Below are 19184 nucleotides of genomic sequence, written 5' to 3'. Positions count from 1 at the left end.
CACTGAGTAAGGCAACAGTGGGTGACAAGCTTTACAGTTGTCTGTCCAGACCTCCAGAGCCCAGTTCTGCCTCATGCGGTCAGGACGTACCACTAAGGGAAAATTGCCTGGGGTGTTTCGTAGAGTCACCAGCACTGGCCTCTATCAGCCCAGGGCCAGGCGTGGAGTGACTCCCACCAACGAGGATTCAGGCAGAGCTGCAGAGCACTCTGTGTCTGCCACCTTTGTCCCTCCTGCCCTTCATACCTTACCTTGGGATGGGCTCTGCTGCAGAGCCACCTTCATCAGTGTCACAGGCTTGGGAAGAGAGGGAAGGATGCTGAGTTAGCTGTTACCTGCACTTAACACTGAATGTACAACTCTATCACCCATCCCACACTAGAATCACTACTACTGTCACTAAGCTGCACAAGGGAGTCACATGGGGTTTAGAAGCGCCTGTAGCACCCAGAGATCCATCACGGGTACACAGTCCTAGCACCATGATTCTAAGGCCAAGGCTGCAATCTGGCGCCGCCTGTCACACAGACACCTAATCTGAAGACTGTTGATAAGCATGGGATTCACAGGCCGCAGGAGCCGAGCCTGTGAGGATGCCTGCCTTCATCAGTAGTAGTGGTACCCGAGGGCACACCTCACCCCGGCTTCCTGGGTCTTCTCAAAGTCCTGTGGCTGCAAAGGAGCTTTCTGACATCCCGCGCTGCCAATGTCTTCCTCCAGCTTCAGTCTAGGCCAGCCCACAGTAGTTCCCACCCTAGCTCACGCCCATGTCAGGGGCTTCTTACCCACCTCTGCAGGCCTCTCCTCCGCCATCCTACCGCCTTGGCCAGGCACCCTGCCATCACTGCTGTGTCAATCTTGTCAGAACAGTGCAGTGATAGGGCAGGTCCAAGCCTGCCATTTCCTGGATCCCTGACAGGCCTACTTCGTCCGATCCAGTCACATGAGGCCTTTTCTGTCGATCTTCATCATTCTGCTCCTCACTGTTGTAGATCCAACACAGCCTCAATGGCCACCTCCACCACAAAACCGACTGTCCACTCCCTGGAAGTCTTCAAGGCACAGCATTTCACAAAGACACCAGCCACTGCTGCTTTACCCCTAAGAGACGAAAGTACCTGAGCCGCAGGCTGCTACTAGTCTGGCCTTGCCTGCTCTTCCGCTGGTGCTCTGGCCAGCAGAGCTGCAGTTCTTGGAAGATCAAGGGCAGCGTGCCATTCTGAGTCTCGTTCTTCCTCTGGTCTTTGGGTTCTCCTGGGGCCAGGGGCCTCCTCAGTGATTTTCTTAGCAGAACTAGCAGCTCCTGTTCTTTCCTGAGTCCCCTGGTAGGCCAGGGCTCATCCTCAGCACATAGTGGGTCGATATTCGAGGGTGAAAGCTGACATCATGTTTCTACTTCCCGTGTCACCCATGATCCTGCTGGCAGCCATGCCATTTTGTGCACATTAGCCACTATGGTTTTAGGGGAAAGAGATCAATAAAACACTTGGGAAGCACATGTTGGGTCTTGCTGTGTTGTCTGACTTGGTCTTGAGCCTGTGGACTCAGGCACAGCCTCTTGTGTGCTGGGACTGCAGATACATACCACTGGTTTTTTCCAGATAGTGTTGGGGATGGAACTAGGGCCTTGTGCCTGCACACGAAGACCACTGAGCGACACCCCAGCCTCTCCATTACGATTACTGTTTTTTCTTAAAATGCTGGCACTGGGCGTGTGAGTGACTGTGGGGTGGTGGTCCTGGGAGGACGTGGAAGCTGGGACGCCTCCCAATGGCTACTAAAAGGATCCACTATTCGCAGCAGAACCAAAGAGCAAAGGCTACATACAAACACCTCAAATGGCCCAGACTGCGAGTTTCGGCAGAGACGAGTACAAACTCAGCAGAGACATAGTAGGCTGTCTCCACACATGAAAAGGAAGCACCTGCCTTTCACAGATGAAAGACACAGCAATTACATCAATAGCCAAGAAAAACTGCAGTTTATTAAGACTCAACAAAGCGCTGTTATTTTTCGAAAGCAACCTCCGGTGTGCGTCCAACCATCACATTCCAAGAGGAGGGCATTAAGCGCCACAAACTTTTTCTTTTAATCTTAGAGTCAGAGACATTTAAAATTCAAAAGGATCAAAAAGGAAAAAGAGGGGAAAGCCCACAAAAACTGGGAACATCTTTTCCTTCCATCCCCAGTTTTAAAACATGAGTTTTTCTACAACTCAGTGCTAAATGGCAGCATGGCAAGCTGTGCGTCTGGGAGCGCGCACACGCACGTATTTGATATACATACTTGGATATACATACATCAAATATCTAGGACGCACGTAATGGCGATGAGATGCAGTCACTCTGAGGAGGGCCATTCCGTGGGATACATAACAAAACTCGAACAAGTTTTGAACCCAGTTGTGCATAGTTCCTGATCCTCTAAGAAAGCACTGCGTTGCTGCAACCGTGCAGGACTTGCTTGCTTGCTTTCTGTTTTGATAAAACCATTAAAAAGCTAATTAAAAAATGTAATGCACAAGTTTCCCGACCACGTAGGCAGGGAGTACAATGTTCATATACTTTTCTAAAACATACTTGAGGGTGTGTGATTTCATTGTCTTTCTTCCTTGTAAAACAATCAAAACATTGATCATCTTTAAAACATAAAGCAATTTTTAATATATAAAGCACTCTTCAAACATCTATTTCTTTTGAGTCCATTATTTGGTAAATATGTAACTGCTACACATTAGAGATTAGGTATTTTTCTTCTTTGTGTGTGTGTGTGTGTTTTTTTCTTTTCTTTCTTTTTTTTTCTCTCTCTTTTTTTTTTTTTTTTTTTTTAAATAACATCTTCAGTGCTAGGAGTTGGGTTTAAAAATACATGAAGTGGTGTGGCACCGCCCTCGGGAGCCCTGGCGTTCCTGAGAGCGAGCTGGCGTGTGCAAGACAGAGACCACGAGGCCCTGTCACCTTGAGGAGGGGTGAAGACAGTCCACAGAGTCCGCGCACGCGCGACGGCTGGAGGGGAACAGCATGTCCCATCCCAGAGCTCTGGAGCAACACATCTGTATCTGAAAATAGGTTGCTGTTTGTTTGCTTGTTTGTTTTAAATGATGGAAGTCTTTTTTTTTTATTCCTTTTAACATTTTTAAAATTTTTTTAAAATTTTATTTTAAAGTCTGAAGGAGGAAAAAAAAAAAAAAAAAGTCTGTAAACAGGTGGGAGCCCAAACACAGCTCCTCCAAAAGCAGTCACCACCACGTCCAAGTGCTCGGCCGGCCGCCCGCCCGCCCGCGCCTCGTGCGCGGCACCAGTCTCTACAAGTATCTATGGCCACAGTTCAACAAGAGTTTGTTTTTCTCTTTAACTTTATATTGCAGATGGGAAGTGGTGCAATACTCTGGTAATAATCTTCTGCATGAGTCCACAATGACAAGCTGCTGAAGTAGACAGACACATCATTTCTCCAGAGATATACACTGCGACTTTAAATGCAACAACAGAGTCCTTGAGTAAACATTTACACATGAATTGTCACCAGCCCTGTCCCGAGAATTCTCTTTACTGTTTAGGATTAGCTAAAGGAAGGGCAGAGACACCTCAGTGCAAAGTTAGAAGCAAATAACAACAATGAGAACATTTGACCAATGCCAAAAACAAAAAACAAAACAAACAAAAACAAAAACCCCCAAAAAAACCAAAACCAAAAGCATATACTGACTAGAAGGGAAACCCACAGTTAAGTCCCTCACACACTCAAGTGCGCACGCACGCACAGGAAGCCCTGCCTGTGCAAGAACACACTCACACACACTCTTCTGCACACCGCACCACACAAGCACACAAGCACACGCACTCACGCATACACGCACATGTAGGCTATGAACGTAGACATTTCCTAGAGCCTGTTTCTGTGCACGGATGTCAACGTGGAAGTGTTCACATTTCGGTATTGGCCTGCTGGGTTCAAGTATTTGCATGTTTGATATGTCTTTTTTTTTTTAACTTTTAAAAAATATTTTTTTGGGATAAAAAAAAATGACATGAAAAGGTAACGAAACGAGGGTAATGTGCGCAGGCGATCGGGGGGACAGAGCACTGGCCACACGCCTCAGCTCTGTGCCCGCACAACGCAGCCCAGCCGCCTGTCCCGCCTACCGCCTCTGTAATGTGCATAATCGTCACAGGCTCACTTTAAATAGGCTTCAAGTCTCCCCCCACCCCACCATAAAATAACCCTTTCCAGCCCACAATCTGAAAAGTGCCCTTCATGATAGAACTATTCTAAGCAGCTTTTATACTTAAAACTCAAAATGGCAGCGCACTGTACAAACCTAAGACGACATGAAATAAAAAGCTATGAGAGACGTCCTGTCCTTAGCACATGACACTGACCAACCTCAGCCCGCACTGTCTTCAACAGTTCACAGGGGCCGAGGCCAAGGTTCATCTTCAGACTGGACAGAGGTACTCCAAGGGGCAGCTTGTCCGTCAGCTGGAGCTTCGGAGCCGGCCCTGGCATGGTCAGCTCTCTTCCCCCAGTGACCGTGGCCCCTAGATGGACTCGCCGCTGAGCAGGTCCCCAGGCAGCAGAGTGTTGAGAGGCGTGGGGCTGCCGATCACTCTGGCGTCCTCAGCACTGGGCGGGCCCCACAGGCTGCTGGAGTACTGGGGGACCCCACCCCACAGCAGCTCACTGCTGCCTTTGCCACTCAGGCATGGGGTGTTCCAGTGGGCAGTGTCGCTGCGCACTAGGCCATGGGTGCTGCCCGAGGTGCCCAGTCTGGGCTGGCTGCCCCCGCTGCTGGACTGCCAGCTGGAGGTGGGTGGGAGGGCTTGGCCTTGGGCCAGGAACCGGTTCACTTCTTCTTCCCCGGCAAACTCAGCCAAGATGGTGGTGTTTCCCAGTACACACCTACAAGGCAAGAGGCTGGGTAAGTATGTCACCCTTCGTCCTGAGTCTGTACTACTCGTGAAGACGGATAAAAGGATCGCCACGTCCCAGGCTACCAGCCTGTGCCTGTGTCTCCCTCACTTTAGACTCCCACAGCCACAGAAGACTCATGTGTGGAGTGTGCGTTTCAAAGTGCTGCACAGGGGCTGGCGAGATGGCTCAGCGGTTAAGAGCACTGACTGCTTGTCCAAAGGTCCTGAGTTTAAATCCCAGCAACCACATGGTGGCTCACAACCACCTGTAATGAGATCTGACGCCCTCTTCTGGAGTGTCTGAAGACAGCTACAGTGTACTTAGATATAATAAATAAATCTTAAAAAAAAAAAGTGCTGTGCAATGGGGGTTCAGCTGGCATCAGTGTCTCGTGTCTCAGGTGACACTCAGAGCAGGACTGCATAGAAAGCACCCTCAAGGAGACAGTGGGCTGCTCTTCCTAGGGGACTCACAGACAGACTGAAACCAACACAGTGACTACACGGAGACATGGGGAGAGGACAGCTGCCGGCAGGCAGAGGAACTAGGCCGCAGAAGTTAAGTGTGCCCACACTTTGCCTTGGACTGCCAGCCTCTCATCAGGGCACTTGCTACCTGGGGTGCAGTGTGGGGTGCGTAGCACTTCCCCATCCCCTCCTAACACTGTTGGGCACCTGTGTCTACTTGGCAGTCTGAGGGGCTGAGGAAAACATACATGTGCAGAGACTTCTGGGCCTTGGCGGCTTCTTCCTTAGAACTGTAGCGGACTACAGCGTTGCCCTGGGTTAGGTTCAGGTGGAATGTGATGAGAGGTCCATGCTGCAGACACAGCGTCCGAAGTGTAGAACCATCGATCTGAGGAGAAGCAAAGGGCGGGGCGTGACTTCCTCCAGGCCCTTGCTATGTTCTGGAGGGGCCAACACTGGATGCAAGCATTGCGAACTAGACAGGCTCACGACTGTAACTGACAGTGACAGATGCCTCGGTGGCCAGGCAGCTCAAGTGTGGGCCAAAGTCCCATTCTGGGTTCCACAGTTTGCAAAAGGCACAGCAGCAGGCTGGCAGCCTTGCAGAGACAGGCCCGTTCTGTGCCAGGGAATGGTAAACACAGGCTGACCATAGAGCTGAGAGGGCCAAACCTCCTCAAATGATGTGTTTATAAGATGGACGGTCCTCTTCCTAAGAGTAGATTTGTCAGCTTTGGAAGGGCAAATAAGCTTCGAGGAACATAGCTGAGAGAATTACCTGTGCTTCCCACACTTGCCCACACTCACACCTGCCGCACCCACACTTGCCCACACTCACACCTGCCGCACCCACACTTGCCCACACTCACACCTGCCCGCACCCACACTTGCCTCTGCCACTCTGGGTTCTGAGAAAAGATGCCTGACACAGACAGTTATCTGTTCCAAGGGCAAAGTAGGTACCTCCTTGGCCATAAGCAGCTACCCATGGGTATGATATGACAGCCCCCCGACCCCCAACATGGCAGCACTTTTACCTGGGGTGTGAGATTGCGCAGAACGAGCCAGCTGCTTGTTCTTCCTGAGGTGTCAGTGCTCCATGCAGAACCTGTGTGACAAATCACAGGACAAGAGCACGATCGATCCACTGGCCATATTTTTAGTCTGAACTAAACCATACAGCAAGCTTTAGTTTTTCCATCCCGTAGCAGCCATGGCACCTTTTGAGAAGCCCAATCTCATAATTACTGCAGATTCCATCCATGGGCAATGAAAACCCTGACCTCCCAAATGCACCAGGAGGTCTGTCCTTTTCTGTCTGTACTGGGAGGAGGTCAGATCTGAAGGGCCCTGAGAGTCCCCTGCAGTTCTAGTCTCTGTCTTGCCACATCCCAGCCTTCACTCGGAATCCACACACTTACAACTGTGATTAATGAGATAAGGTGAGTGCATCGGGCAAGGCCGCTGCCAGAGGCTGGGCTGCTGCTCGCAGGATCTGCAGTTGGTCTGTGTAGTCAGAGGAACCCAGTGACCGGCTGACCACACATGTGATGCATGAGTGTGCTGGGAGGGACCTACTGTGCAATAGAACAAAACCTTCAAAGTGTCTTACTTTTTCCATGGAACCTTGTAGAGAAGTTAAGATCTCTGTGCTGGCTGAGATGGGCAGGAAGCCTCAAATGGCTGAATGGTCTTTTTGAGGACAACACAGTTCATGTGGTACATGTGTCCAATGCCCTGCCAGTATAAGATGCTCCCAGGCACGGGGAGTCTGATGAGAGGCATGGGGTGAAATGGACACACACACTTCCTGAATCACATGTAGAGTAGCTATGAGTGCCCTGTGCCCTGTCGACAGCAGTTACCTGAGCAGTGCTTACCCGAGGAGTAGGAGCTGGTCCAGCCGAGGGGGCTGGTGCCCCAGGTGGAGGAAGGCTTGGGATTGGCTAAGCCTGGAGGCGGCCTGGTGGGTGCAGTAGTGTTTCTGGGTACCTTCCACAGCTCATGAGACAGAGAGGCTTGCGTGTGAGAGGCTGGGCCTGAGGACCATGTTGATTTAATATCAGACAGCTTACCTAGAAGGAGAGAGACAGTATATGCATGTCTACAGGCCGAGAGGGACTGCAGCTCTGGAAGCTGGCAGGACACTGACATCACAGATGGGAAAGATCAACAGCATCAAAGCACCAAAGTGCACTGTCTCATGCTGTCCCTGTCTGCTGCCCAGGCTGGCCTCCACCTGCTGGGTTCTGCCTCAGCCTCCTAGCCTCTGAGCCTTCTACCTTCTGCTCTAAGATACCATGTGTGCACTGTGTAGACTGTGGACTGCTGACACTTCATCAGCTTGCTAACACTGGCTGTGGAAAAAACACTAGTTTTGTGCTCATTTGATTGAGACAGGACCACCAAGGTTGGCCTGGAGCCTGTGCTGATCTTCCTGCTTCTGCCTCTCAAGTGACAGAATTACAGGCATGTGTCACTATACCTGATTTACTTGGTGCTGGGAATGGATCCAGGGCTCAGTGAATGCTGGGCAAGCACCCTGTCCACTGGGACACATCCCTAGCCTTTTGATTTCAGTCTCTAACGTATCCTCAGCAAGCTGTGCTGAGACGGTCATGGCCGGAAGCATGGCCTGCACAGGTTTCTTATACAATGTCTAGGGGCACTAGCCCCGTCAGAAAAATGCTCCTTCTGACAGACTTGTTTCCCATAGCCACTGTAATCTCCCAAGGTCTAGGGACAGCCTTTTTCTATCTCGATGTAGACACAGATGCCTCCACTGCTTCTGATTTGGGAGGCAGCACAGGCATGCTGACTGGGGATGCAGTAATTACAACTCACTACGAGAAACAAAAGCAACGGTCACACCAGCCCAACTCCCTCATCTGCGCAAACTCACCACGATCCCCCATGTGCTCCTGAGACATCACAATACAGATATGATCTACCTGCTCTCCTGCCACACTGGCCAATAGGAGGACTACAGCTTCATCGTGAACACATGCTAGATACTCTGCAAACCAAATGCTACCAAGAAAGATGGTTTTTATTCTGGCTTTTTTCTTTGCCACTCCCCAGTGGAGGTATAAAAGGTTTAAACACACCACTCTGTCAACATGAACAGGAGTGCAAACAATCTAGCGGTACCAGCTTTTTTTTAAAAAAGATTTATTTATTTTATGCATGTGAGTATACTGTAGCTGTCTTCAGATACACCAGAAGAGGGCATCAGATCTCATTACAGATGGTTGTGAGCCAACATGTGGTTGCTGGGAATTGAACTCAGGACCTCTGGAAGAGCAGACAGTGCTCTTAACTGCTGAGCCATCTCTCCAGCCCTGGCTTTGTATTTTTGAACATGAAGCTGAACTACATCAACACAGTTTTCTTCTCTGGGCATGGAGTGCTCCTGGAATCCCCAAGGAAGAGAGGCTTCAGGATCTTCTGGAGGGAGTCCCATGCAGCAAGGCGTGGCACACTAGTTTAAAAATCTGGATGTGCTTTGATGACTACAAGTATACCTGTACATCTAAGACAGTGTGTACATATCTTGTGTTTTTGAGTTTTTATAAGGCCTAGTACGGGTAGTGCACACCTTTAATCCCAGCACTTGGGAGGCAGAGGCAGGTGGATTTCTGAGTTCGAGGCCGGCCTGGTCTACAGAGTGAGTTCCAGGACAGCCAGGGCTACATAGAGAAACCCTGCCTCGAAAAAAACCACCAAACAAAACAAAATCTGAAGCACATGTTGTTCTGAGTACACTGGCCAAGGGACACTCAACACAAGCCCACACCTCGTCAGTCCTCACATAGGCTTGGCTTGGCGTCCTCTGATGCCACACCTGGCTCATGGCCCACACAGCCAGATGATGCACAGCAGGCAGGGGTGACAGCCCTCCTTACCTCCACTCTTGAGGAGGTAGCGGTTGACATCCTGGATGGTGGTGTTGATGGTAGGTCCTGTAGGGACACTGCCAGGCGTGACATCAGGGTCATTCTCAGGGTCAATGTTCTGAAGTCCTTTCCATGGAACTCCAGGGTGGAATTCTGTTCACGGAAACCAAACTGGGGTTGTATGCGCGCACCTTCATATTGCATCATGACACTTAAAATTCATTTTCCATATCTAGAAATTTCTAAATCTGATAATCAGGCCCAGAGGCACGCCTTGCTTACATACAGTTCATCCTTTTGGAAGAAACCAGGACCAGCAACATTTCAGACAGGAATGCCTTTCCCAGGTGGGAGCTGGTGTCCCTTCCCCAACTGCCACCTGCCACTGGTTTTCTCTTACCTCGAACTGGGAAGCTACAGAACAATGCTTGACACTACCATACCGCATGGAGCCTTAATGGAAACCCCAAAGCCATAGACGTGATGCCTGCAGGACCCACAGTGCAGACCCAGGCTCCCTCGGCTTTAACCGCTCTCTGGGGCTTGGGGCACACCTGAATCTACTGCTGCCCACAAGTGTCATGCAGTCTTACCTGGGGGCCAGCTGATGCTGGAGCCATTTGAGATTTTATCACTGTCAGATTTGGCACGTGACCAGCTATGGGGAACAGCTACGGGAGGACTGGCTGGTGACTCACTGTTCTGAATTAAATCGTACCGGCCGTAAGAGTCATCAATGGAGGACTTACCTGGAGGCCCGATGCTTAGACCTCCAGGGATAGCACCTACAGAGCAGGAAGCAGGGACAGAGTGAGTCCCCGGGATACAGCACAACCTCCCTCCTGCGTCCAGGGTCTCAGCCCTCTCGATCGAGGGTTCTCTAAGAACTGAGTCAGTTACCCCAAACATGGTCTTTAGATGACTATTCTTTTGTGGTGCGAGGCACAGAACTCGGGGCCCTGTGGATGACAGATTAAGTTTCTACCCCTTAGAGACACTGACTAACCCAACTAGTACCAAGCACACACCATTATTGTTATTGTTGAGATTTTTTTTTTCCCCAAGTCAGGGTTTTTCTATGCATTCTTGGCTGCCCTGGAACTCACTCTATAGACCAGACCAGTTTCAAACTCAGAAAGATCCACCTTCCTCTGCCCCTTGAGCATTGGGATCACAGGAGTGTGCCAACCCCCCTCCCCCAGTGGTTAATGTCATTACTTTTTAGTGCCGTGGATCAAACCCAAGGCTTCACCCATGGTGTATTAGTACTCTATGTTCTCTTGAGATGGTATCATAGAGTCTGGATTGGCCTTGAACTTCATATGTAGCCAAGGATAAGCCTAAACTCCTCACCTCCCAACTTGCACCTGCCCAAATGCTGAAATGAGAGGTGTGTGCCACTATAAACTATTTGAGATTGTCGAGCTGGAAGGCTTCTTTCTTTCTGAGATAGGCAGGGTTCTGTGTACTTTGCTTGCTGTGTATTTAAAGATGCCCTTGAATTTCTGGATCTTCCTCCAGCCCACCTTTTAAAATTAGACTTAACCAGGCAGGTTGGAATACTTGGGCTTAAGTGACATGTGGTCTTGGCCTCTTAAGAAGCTCAATTTATGTCACATAGCCAGTGAATATGCAGCCCTGGCTGTTCTGGAACTCACTCTGCAGACAAGCTGGCCTCAAATTCAGAGATCTGCCTGCCTCTCTCTGCCTCTAAGAGCTAGGATTACAGGCCACCATATCTTTTGTGCTTCTGGCTATAAACACAGATACTTGAACTATCAGTGATCGAGTTATACCCCTAGCCACATTGTAAATCTTATTTAAGAAAAAAATATTTTTTGAGACAGGTCTCATGTAACACAGGTTAGCCTCCAACTTGTAAGTAGCCAAGGACGACCTTGAACTCCTAGTCTTCCTGCCTGTACCTCATAACTGCTGGGGATTAGAGATCATTCCCCAATCACCTGAAGCTGGGAATCTTTATGCACTGGTAAGCTGCCCACCATTAAGTTTTTCTGGGGACACAGTATGTGTCTTCCTGGTTAGTGGTTGTGTTTGCTGGTACCTCCATGTCCCCTTTGCTGCAGTGGTGCCCTTACTATGCAAAACAAAGTGGGCACTGATTTATACAGAGAAAATCAACAATGCAAAGGGACCAGATGTCATATGGAGAATTTCTTGCTAAATTATTCATGAGGGGAATTTTCCTTTTAGATTACTTTGTATGAAAAGAAAACTATATACTTTATTACATTTCATTGATTCCTTTCTGGTTCTGGATACAGAACTCAGGACCTCACACATGTGAACCTAGTGCCCTACCACTGAACGGAGGCCGCTAAGGCCAGGTTAGTGGCCTGTCTTTGAGCCATATTCTAGCCCACTGCAGGCCAATATGATCATTAGCATGTTTGTTTCTTTCTCCTTCCTATCTGATACTTTCTGTGACTTACATTTTTTAAAGGTGATTCTTTTTAGTACTTTTTTTTGACATTAAGAAAAATTTTTAAAAATTCCCAATTATATATTTGTGTATGGCATGTGGGTGGGCATGTACTACATGTGAGTGTAGGCACCCATAGAGGCCATGGATCTTCGGTCAGAAGCAGGTGTAAACCACCCAGTATGGCTGTTAGAACTCAACTCAGGTCTTCTGCAAGAGTAGTACCTGCTCTTACCTGCTGAGCCATCTCTCTAGGGTTTAGTTGGCTCTTTTTGTTGGCAGAAAAAAGGAATTAACTAAAGAACACTGGGCTCTTTGGTATTCTGGGGCATTTTTAATGATTATGAGTTTGGAGCTAAGATCTGATGGTTAGCTCGAAGGTGCTGTGCAATGGCAGACTCCTTTTCTGTTTTGGGAATTGCACTCATAGAAATGCACAGAAAGAAAAGTGATATTTTAGGCTAGCTACCCCGTCAATAAGTGAAGTGCTGCCTTCTGTGGGTGGGCATTTGGCACGAGCATACGTACCATGCTTGCTAGGATTCTGGTCCAGGGGAGAAGCAGCACTAGACAAGTTACCCATGGAGTTGGGATGTGTCCACTGAGGCAGGCGTGACTGGGACTGCGACGGGTCCTTCACAGACAAGCCACTGCTCATGTCTATGCTGTTGACATTCATGTTCGGGTTCAATCCAGCTAAAAGCACAGACACCGTTAGCATCTGCTCTTCCATCAAAGCCTCTGCTCTGAAAGACCTCTTGGAGACTTAGCGTCCAGCCTCAGGCACAGGCACACACTTCCATGGTAAACCCATCAGCTACACCTAGAGCTTTCTGGAGACAAGGCCTCACTATGTAGCCTCAGTTAACCTAAAACTCAAGGAGTTCTGCCTGCCTCTGAATCCTGAGTGTTGAAGTTACAGCAATGTACCACGCTGCTAGACTTTGGCTTTGCTTTATATTTTGAGACAAGGTCTCAGTATGTCAACCCTACCTGTCCTGGAATTCACTATGTAGTTCAGTAAATTTGGTGTGGGATGCTGGCTAAGACTACAAACTGCTCAGGACATTCAAATTGCTAAGTTCATATGAGAAAGACAGTTATATTTTACACAACTTTGAACTCAAATATACTTATTCCTAAGATCACAAAATACAAGCAAGCTGGACATTGTGGAAAGTTTGGGAGGAATAGCTTCATTATTGCAAATCGTTTTACTGTGTTAAGAGTTAAAATCTCTGGGCTGGAGAGATGGCTCTGTGGTTAAGAGCCCGGACTGCTCCTCTAGAGATCCTGAGTTCAATTCCCAGCAACCACATGGTGGCTCACAACCATCTGTAATGAGATCTGACTCCCTCTTCTGGTGTATCTGAAGACAGCTACAGTGTACTCACATATATAAAATAAATAAATCTTAAAAAAAAAAAAGTTAAAACCTCTCCTTTATATTTAGACAAAGAGGGGAAATGTTGCAGGATATTTTATCATCCTGTGGATCCCAAGATTGTGTTATTAAATGGAACAACCTGTTATTAGCTATAGTGTGGCTCAGCCTCAGCACACACCTTTAATCTAAGAGCTTTCTGCTTGAATTCTGCAAGCAGGATTCAATAAAATCAGCCAGCATCTGACTCCTGAGAATTCGCCCACTGGTAACACTAAGTAACTGAGATTTTGTTCACAAACACCACCACCCTCCGACAGTGAGTCCCATTCCATAATCAAAGTTATGGCAGAGGGAGCCCTACCACTCAAGTAGAGTCAAACATTTTAGTTCTAAATTTTAGAGCAGGAGCTGAACACTCCAATATTCATGGGGGTATATGAGTGAGCAATGCAGACAAGGGCAAATGAAACAGGTTCTGCCCTGCCAAAACCAGGCACTACTGGGCTGAGTAAGCACTGCCACGTGGGAAGCAGGCTCTCTGTACCCAGCTGCTGTTGTTTCTCCTTTCTGTTTTGTTTTTGAGACGTCTCTCCATGTGCCTGTCCCAGAACACGTTGCATAGATTGGGCTGGAACTCATCACCCTGGAACCCACAGAGTTCTGCCTGCCTCTCCCTCCGAGTACGGGGATTACAGATGTGTGCCATGGCACTGGGCACGCAGCCTGCTAATGCTCAACATTTCAGGTGTTTACACACAGTCCCACACCTGCGAGCACAACGGCTGTGTAAATCTGCCCAGGGGTTGTCCCCTCAATAGCCTCTGCTTTCCAACCTCTATTTCCTCATACAGATTCAACAGACAAGGCAGTGAAAACGGCTGGATGGACAACTCTGAGCACAACAGGGCTTCTCTCTGCTGTACCCTGTAAACTGGACTCTAAATTTTAATCTTATATATTTTTTACTTTTTTGTTTTGAGAGAGGGTCTTGGTACATGATCTGGTTGGTTTGGTATTTGCTATACAGCCCAGGCGAATCTTTTTATTTTTCGAGACAGGGTTTCTCTGTGTAGCCCTGGCTGTCCTGGAACTCACTCTGTAGATCAGGCTGGCCTCGAACTCAGAAATCCACCTGCCTCTGCCTCCCAAGTGCTGGGATTAAAGGGGTGTGCCACCACCGCCTGGCAACAGCCCAGGCTAATCTTGTACTGGCAGCAATCCTCCTGCATCTGCTCCTTAATGCTGAGATTACAGGTTTATCTTTTTAGCCTATCATGGTGGGGACAGCAAGCCTTTCATTCTGGAGAGCTTTTGTCTGTCTGCTTCCTTTTCAACAAGGTACCTGTGGCTGCCCAGAACTCACTCTGTAGACCAGGCTGGTCCTGAACTCACAGAGACCCACCCACCTCTGCCTCCCAGGTGCTGCGATTAAAGGCAAGCGCCACCACTACCTGGCTTCATGTAATTTTTAAAAGAACTCGGTGTGATGAATATTTCTATAAATACAGCAGAACTGAGGCAAAGAGCAACCACGCAAACTGTGTAAGTTAGCAGTGGGGAGAAGCTGGTCTCGAGGAGGTCTAAGTCCTAAGTTAGGTCTTGCCAAGGAACAACTTGTCCTTCTATCAGTCAAGGGACAATAACGGACAAGACAATAGTGAAGGGAGGGTCCAGATGGCCTTTGCCCTCCTGGAGGTGTGTATTTGATGCTACTTATTCATGTCCACAGATTCTGCCAGCTATCAGCACACAGTCCTGGAATGCTTTCTCCTAGTTCCTGGTGACATTTCTCCTTAGCTGGTACCATAAAGTTTCCAGCATCAAGCTTGTTCTGACAGAATAGGTTCTGTGTGCTGGGCAGTTACCACACACCTATACTATAGGACTGCAGGCCAGCCACAGATCTTACGGAGGGTCTGTATTACCAGTCTGAGTACCACTGGCCAGATGAGACAAATGCCTCTCTATAGCTGAGGCTGGAGGACAGAGGATAAACAACAACAGCAGAGACCTGTACTTTTAATACTTGAGAGGTAGAGACAGGAGAATTGCTGAGAGCTTTTGTTAGCCTGGGCTATAGTTTGAGCCCCACCCCCAAATAAGAAGCGTACAGATGGCGAACCAGAATGAACTGAATGTTGTTGCAGCAGAGGGTTCCTAAGCACTACTCCAAGCAGGCCCCTGATGTATAGTTCAGGCTACTTCTGAACTCCCTCTGCCTCGCAAGTGCCTGAGGTACAGGGGAGAGCCACCGTGGAGGGCCTCCCAGGTACTAGGAATATCTGTGGTACTTATGAAGCTTGTGCTATGCTGAAGGGAAGGCAGTGCTGTTCCCTCAGGACAAAGCCTCTGACTGCGCCTCTGACAGCTGTTCCCGCACTGTCCACTCCACCTATGGCGCAGCTTCTTGGTGAGCACAGGAGAGGCTCCGTCCACTGCTGTGCCTCTGAAGCCCACAGAAGACTCACCAAGAGGATAAGGAGCAAAGGTGTTGGGTGAAGACTGCTGCTCTTTGGTCTGCAGGTCGGGAAGGCCGGGAGCCTGGGGGGGAGGGGGGAAGCTCTCCATGCCCGATTTGCCTGCAGAGGGGTGCAGAGACAGGTGCGGCGGGGGTGGCGGAGGTGGTGGCTGCTTTACAAGCAGGGCCTGGGCCAGCTGGCGCTGGTGCTGCTGGATCTGCTGCTGCAGATTAGTGATTGTGCGCGCAACCTGGCAGGTGGAGACACACACACCCACGCATGTTAGGCAGGGTTGAGGCTGAGCACATAGCTCATCTACACAATACTCACACCTCAGCCTCTACCAGCTGGGCCAGCCCTGTCCCAAACCCAGCCCTGGGACTTTCCACACAGGGAGTCCAACCAGAGGAAAGCCATCACCAAGCTGAGGGCTGATCCACTGGGGTCTCCTCTACTAAAAGTGGAGCTAGTGGCAAAAGCCACTCTAAGGGACACTAACTTGCTGCTCCTGTTGCCTCATGGGTCCGGAAACATTCCGCTGGGCCTGTAACATCTGCTGCTGGATTTGTAAACGTTGGTATGCCTGTTGATAGAAAAGTTGGAATACCATAAGAAAGCTGTCAAGACAAGTGACTCAATCTTCTCTACATTCAGAAAATAGAAAAAAACGTTTTAGGATGATCTAGACTAAAGGCTAGACTGGCTATACAATGTGGCAAACACTGTAACGCTCTATCCAATAAACACATGAACCAGACCTGAAGTGCGGGGAGGACGTCTGCATGATGTCTCCTGGGCAAACTGTGAAATGAGCTCTGTGCGCTGATGTAAAAAGTCTTTTAATTTGATTATTTCAAAATGTTGGCTGAATATTGATTAATTTTCTGTACAAAACATATTTTGGGAGACTTCTTAACTGGAGGACTCCTGTAGTTACTTCCAAATGCACCAACCTTGGGTTCACAGCCCTCCCTCCGTGAGGTCAGATGAGCAGTGAACAGCTGCTGACAGGAGAGTACTATGTGCAGCTGCCTGATAGTTTTTCAGGGAGCTCAAGATGGAGCTTGTGAGCTGCCGCCTGTGCTCCTGTAACTCAGATAAACTCACTAGACTCCAATCAAGACTCAGGCAGAACATGGTTTCAGTTGTTTGTGCCCATTTGATCCTAAACAGAAGACTTCGTTAAACAGAACCAAATGAGAGTTGTGTTAAAACCCCTCAGGACTTATAGAGAAAGTGTTCACTTAATGATTCTCTAGAACTTCTAAACGTTCTGTAGCAAGTAATAAACTTTATTTCTCTATTTTTCTGGAAGAACAGTTCATGAGCGGAACACATTAGGTACAAGGCAGCCGTTTCCTCCATTATACCACAAAGAAAGCCTGCTGAAGCACACACTGTGTGTCAGTCCCCCCTCCCCCCAGCTCTGGCCAGTGACAGTGCTCTGCAGGATCACCCAGACACAAGCTGTGCAGCCTCCAATACCCTTCCTGTCCTGAGTGAACTTGCCTTCAGCTACTGTCTTAGTCCAGGAAGCAACATGGCTTCCTGAGTGTCCAGGTAGGTAGGGAGGCCTTCCTGCAGGCTGACAGACACAGGACTCCCGAGTCAGGAATATAGGAACAGCTTGATGGGGAGGCCATATGCTGCCTAAGTCCAGAGGTCTGTGCCCTTGAGGACAGCAAGGACACACACATCTCTGGGACACTTGCCTTTGTCCTGCTTCCCTGCTACCTACAGAAATGTTAGAGCCTTGCATTTCCTAGTCATGTGATTAGAAAAGTGACGGACTTGGGGCCGACTGCTCTCAGACACAAAGGTCTTCGGTTAGCCTTCTGTCCCCTGTACCTCTTCTCTGGCCTTCCTAATTTCCTTTGCTTCCTTCAAGACTCATTTTCCAGGCAGTGGACTTCCACGGTAAGACTTCTATATAGATCAGTAGATATTGGAGAAGACATGAGCACCTTTGGTGCACTAGTAGAGATAAATTCACTCTGTGGCCAGGGAAACAATGGTTGCCATTTAATAGTTAAAAACAAGACGACTACTTAAAATTAAGAATTCATGTATGCTAAACACACAACCTTCAAGGACTCCTGGGTCTTATTAGTTGCTCTGGACTGAGGTTCTGTGATCCCGAGTCTCAAGGCCCCAGCAGTTGTTCCAGGAATGGCAGCAAAGTCTCTCCACTATGATCCATCCCGGGATGGTGTCTGTGTTTACCATCCTGGGGATGAGTGAGGGAATGTCCACTCATATGATTTCTGTGTTCTGTGACTCAGAGGAGCAACTCTGAGAGATCCACGGAACAGAAAGGCTAGGTTATAGATCTGCGAGACCATGAACAGGAAGGGGCTAAGACATTTGCAAAGCGTACAAACAATATCCTTGAGCAAAACTTTCCTAATTCCTAGCAGGCACAGAACACAGTTGGCTGTGGAAGAGGGTGACAGCAAGCTCACGGTGTGTCAGAGAGTTGCTGCTATCTGAGACATGAGCTTCGTCTCTCACCTGGGTCCACTCCACTTACCAGCTGCAGCTGATAGAGCTGGTTCAACATCGTCATATGCTGAGGGTTAATTGGCGAGGTTAATAGTGCAGGGCTGAGACCAATGTTTTTTGCTGCAAACTGCAAAAGCTGTGCTTGAACCTGTTTAATAGAAAATATATCATTAACCACCATCTCTATGAAAACACTGACTTGTCTGTATAGCTTTGTTTTGGGGTTCAAACTGGTTAATTGACAATTACATTTGTTTGACAGCAGAACTTGATAGGCCATGAGAACATTTTATGAACATTTGAACATTAGTAGTTAACATGTTCAGAATACAAAAAGTATTTTTAAACTAATGTATTTTTTTTTCATCTGGGTGTGGTACCACATGCCTTTAATCCTAGTATTAGGGAAGTAGAGGCAGGCAGATCTCTGTGAGTTTGAGGCCAGCCTGGTCTACAGAGTGAGTTCCAAGACATTCAGGGCTACACAGAGAAACCCTATCTTGATAAATAGATAATTAATTTTCTTCTTTCTTTCTTGAGACAAGGTCTCATGTAAGTCTCAGGCTAGCCTTAAAATGGCTACGTAGTGGATGGGCTAGAATTCCTCCTGATCCTTTTGTTTCTACCTCTTGAATCCTGGAATTATAGGCAAGGACCATCATGCCAAGACAGCTCCTAGAAGATTTCCTTCTCTAAATATTTTAGCTGTACATTTGTTTTCCATGGCTTGAGGCCATTCCTATCAGAGGTTAGTTTATGTTCTGCCAAAGGGAAACTTTAAGGTCTGAAGGAGATATTAATCCAGCTAACTACTGCCTCAGTAGGAGGAAGATGCATTATCCTATATAGGCCTCCAACCAGTCTCCATAGGAGTTGCTACATCCTCATTAATACGTTTAATTATTTCTCTACCAAGTTCTAGCCATGTCAACTCACTGTACAGAGCTGTTCTTTTCCACATGTCAACACTGTCTTCCTATGTGCAGGGACAGAATAGATGTCCCCCAAACTCCTAGGAGCAATGAAACATTCTCCAATGTGCTAGTCAGAAGTTAAAACTTTGCCAGGGGCTAGAGAGATGGCTCAGTGGTTTTAGAGTAGTTTTTGCTCTTGCAG

The 19184-nt window shown here is 48.3% G+C and overlaps 1 protein-coding gene across 7 annotated transcripts in view; it reads right to left on the bottom strand.

Moving 5' to 3' along the window:
- Window positions 1-1953: 1953 nt before the first annotated feature.
- Window positions 1954-19184, bottom strand: part of Tnrc6c (trinucleotide repeat containing 6C) — a 109737-nt gene continuing 92506 nt past the window's right edge. For 5 of the 7 annotated variants that reach the window (XM_030245905.1, XM_006533109.4, XM_006533110.4 and 2 more), the window contains 10 exons: window positions 18097-18216; window positions 16066-16149; window positions 15576-15816; window positions 12249-12416; window positions 9871-10062; window positions 9287-9430; window positions 7262-7456; window positions 6419-6489; window positions 5630-5769; window positions 1959-4902 (listed from right to left, as the gene is read on the bottom strand). In XM_030245905.1, coding sequence (XP_030101765.1) covers window positions 4542-4902; window positions 5630-5769; window positions 6419-6489; window positions 7262-7456; window positions 9287-9430; window positions 9871-10062; window positions 12249-12416; window positions 15576-15816; window positions 16066-16149; window positions 18097-18216 — 1716 coding nt within the window. In that variant the 3' untranslated portion in view covers window positions 1959-4541. Of the gene's footprint in view, window positions 4903-5629; window positions 5770-6418; window positions 6490-7261; window positions 7457-9286; window positions 9431-9870; window positions 10063-12248; window positions 12417-15575; window positions 15817-16065; window positions 16150-18096; window positions 18217-19184 lie in introns of all 7 variants that reach the window. The other 2 variants (NM_198022.2, XM_006533111.4) reach the window with 2 other exon arrangements.

This window comes from Mus musculus, chromosome 11 (assembly GCF_000001635.26).
Source record: "Mus musculus strain C57BL/6J chromosome 11, GRCm38.p6 C57BL/6J".
Classification (NCBI taxonomy): Eukaryota; Metazoa; Chordata; class Mammalia; order Rodentia; family Muridae; genus Mus; species Mus musculus.
The sequence above is the reverse complement of the archived record's forward strand: the minus strand, read 5'-3'. Positions and strand labels throughout refer to the sequence as shown.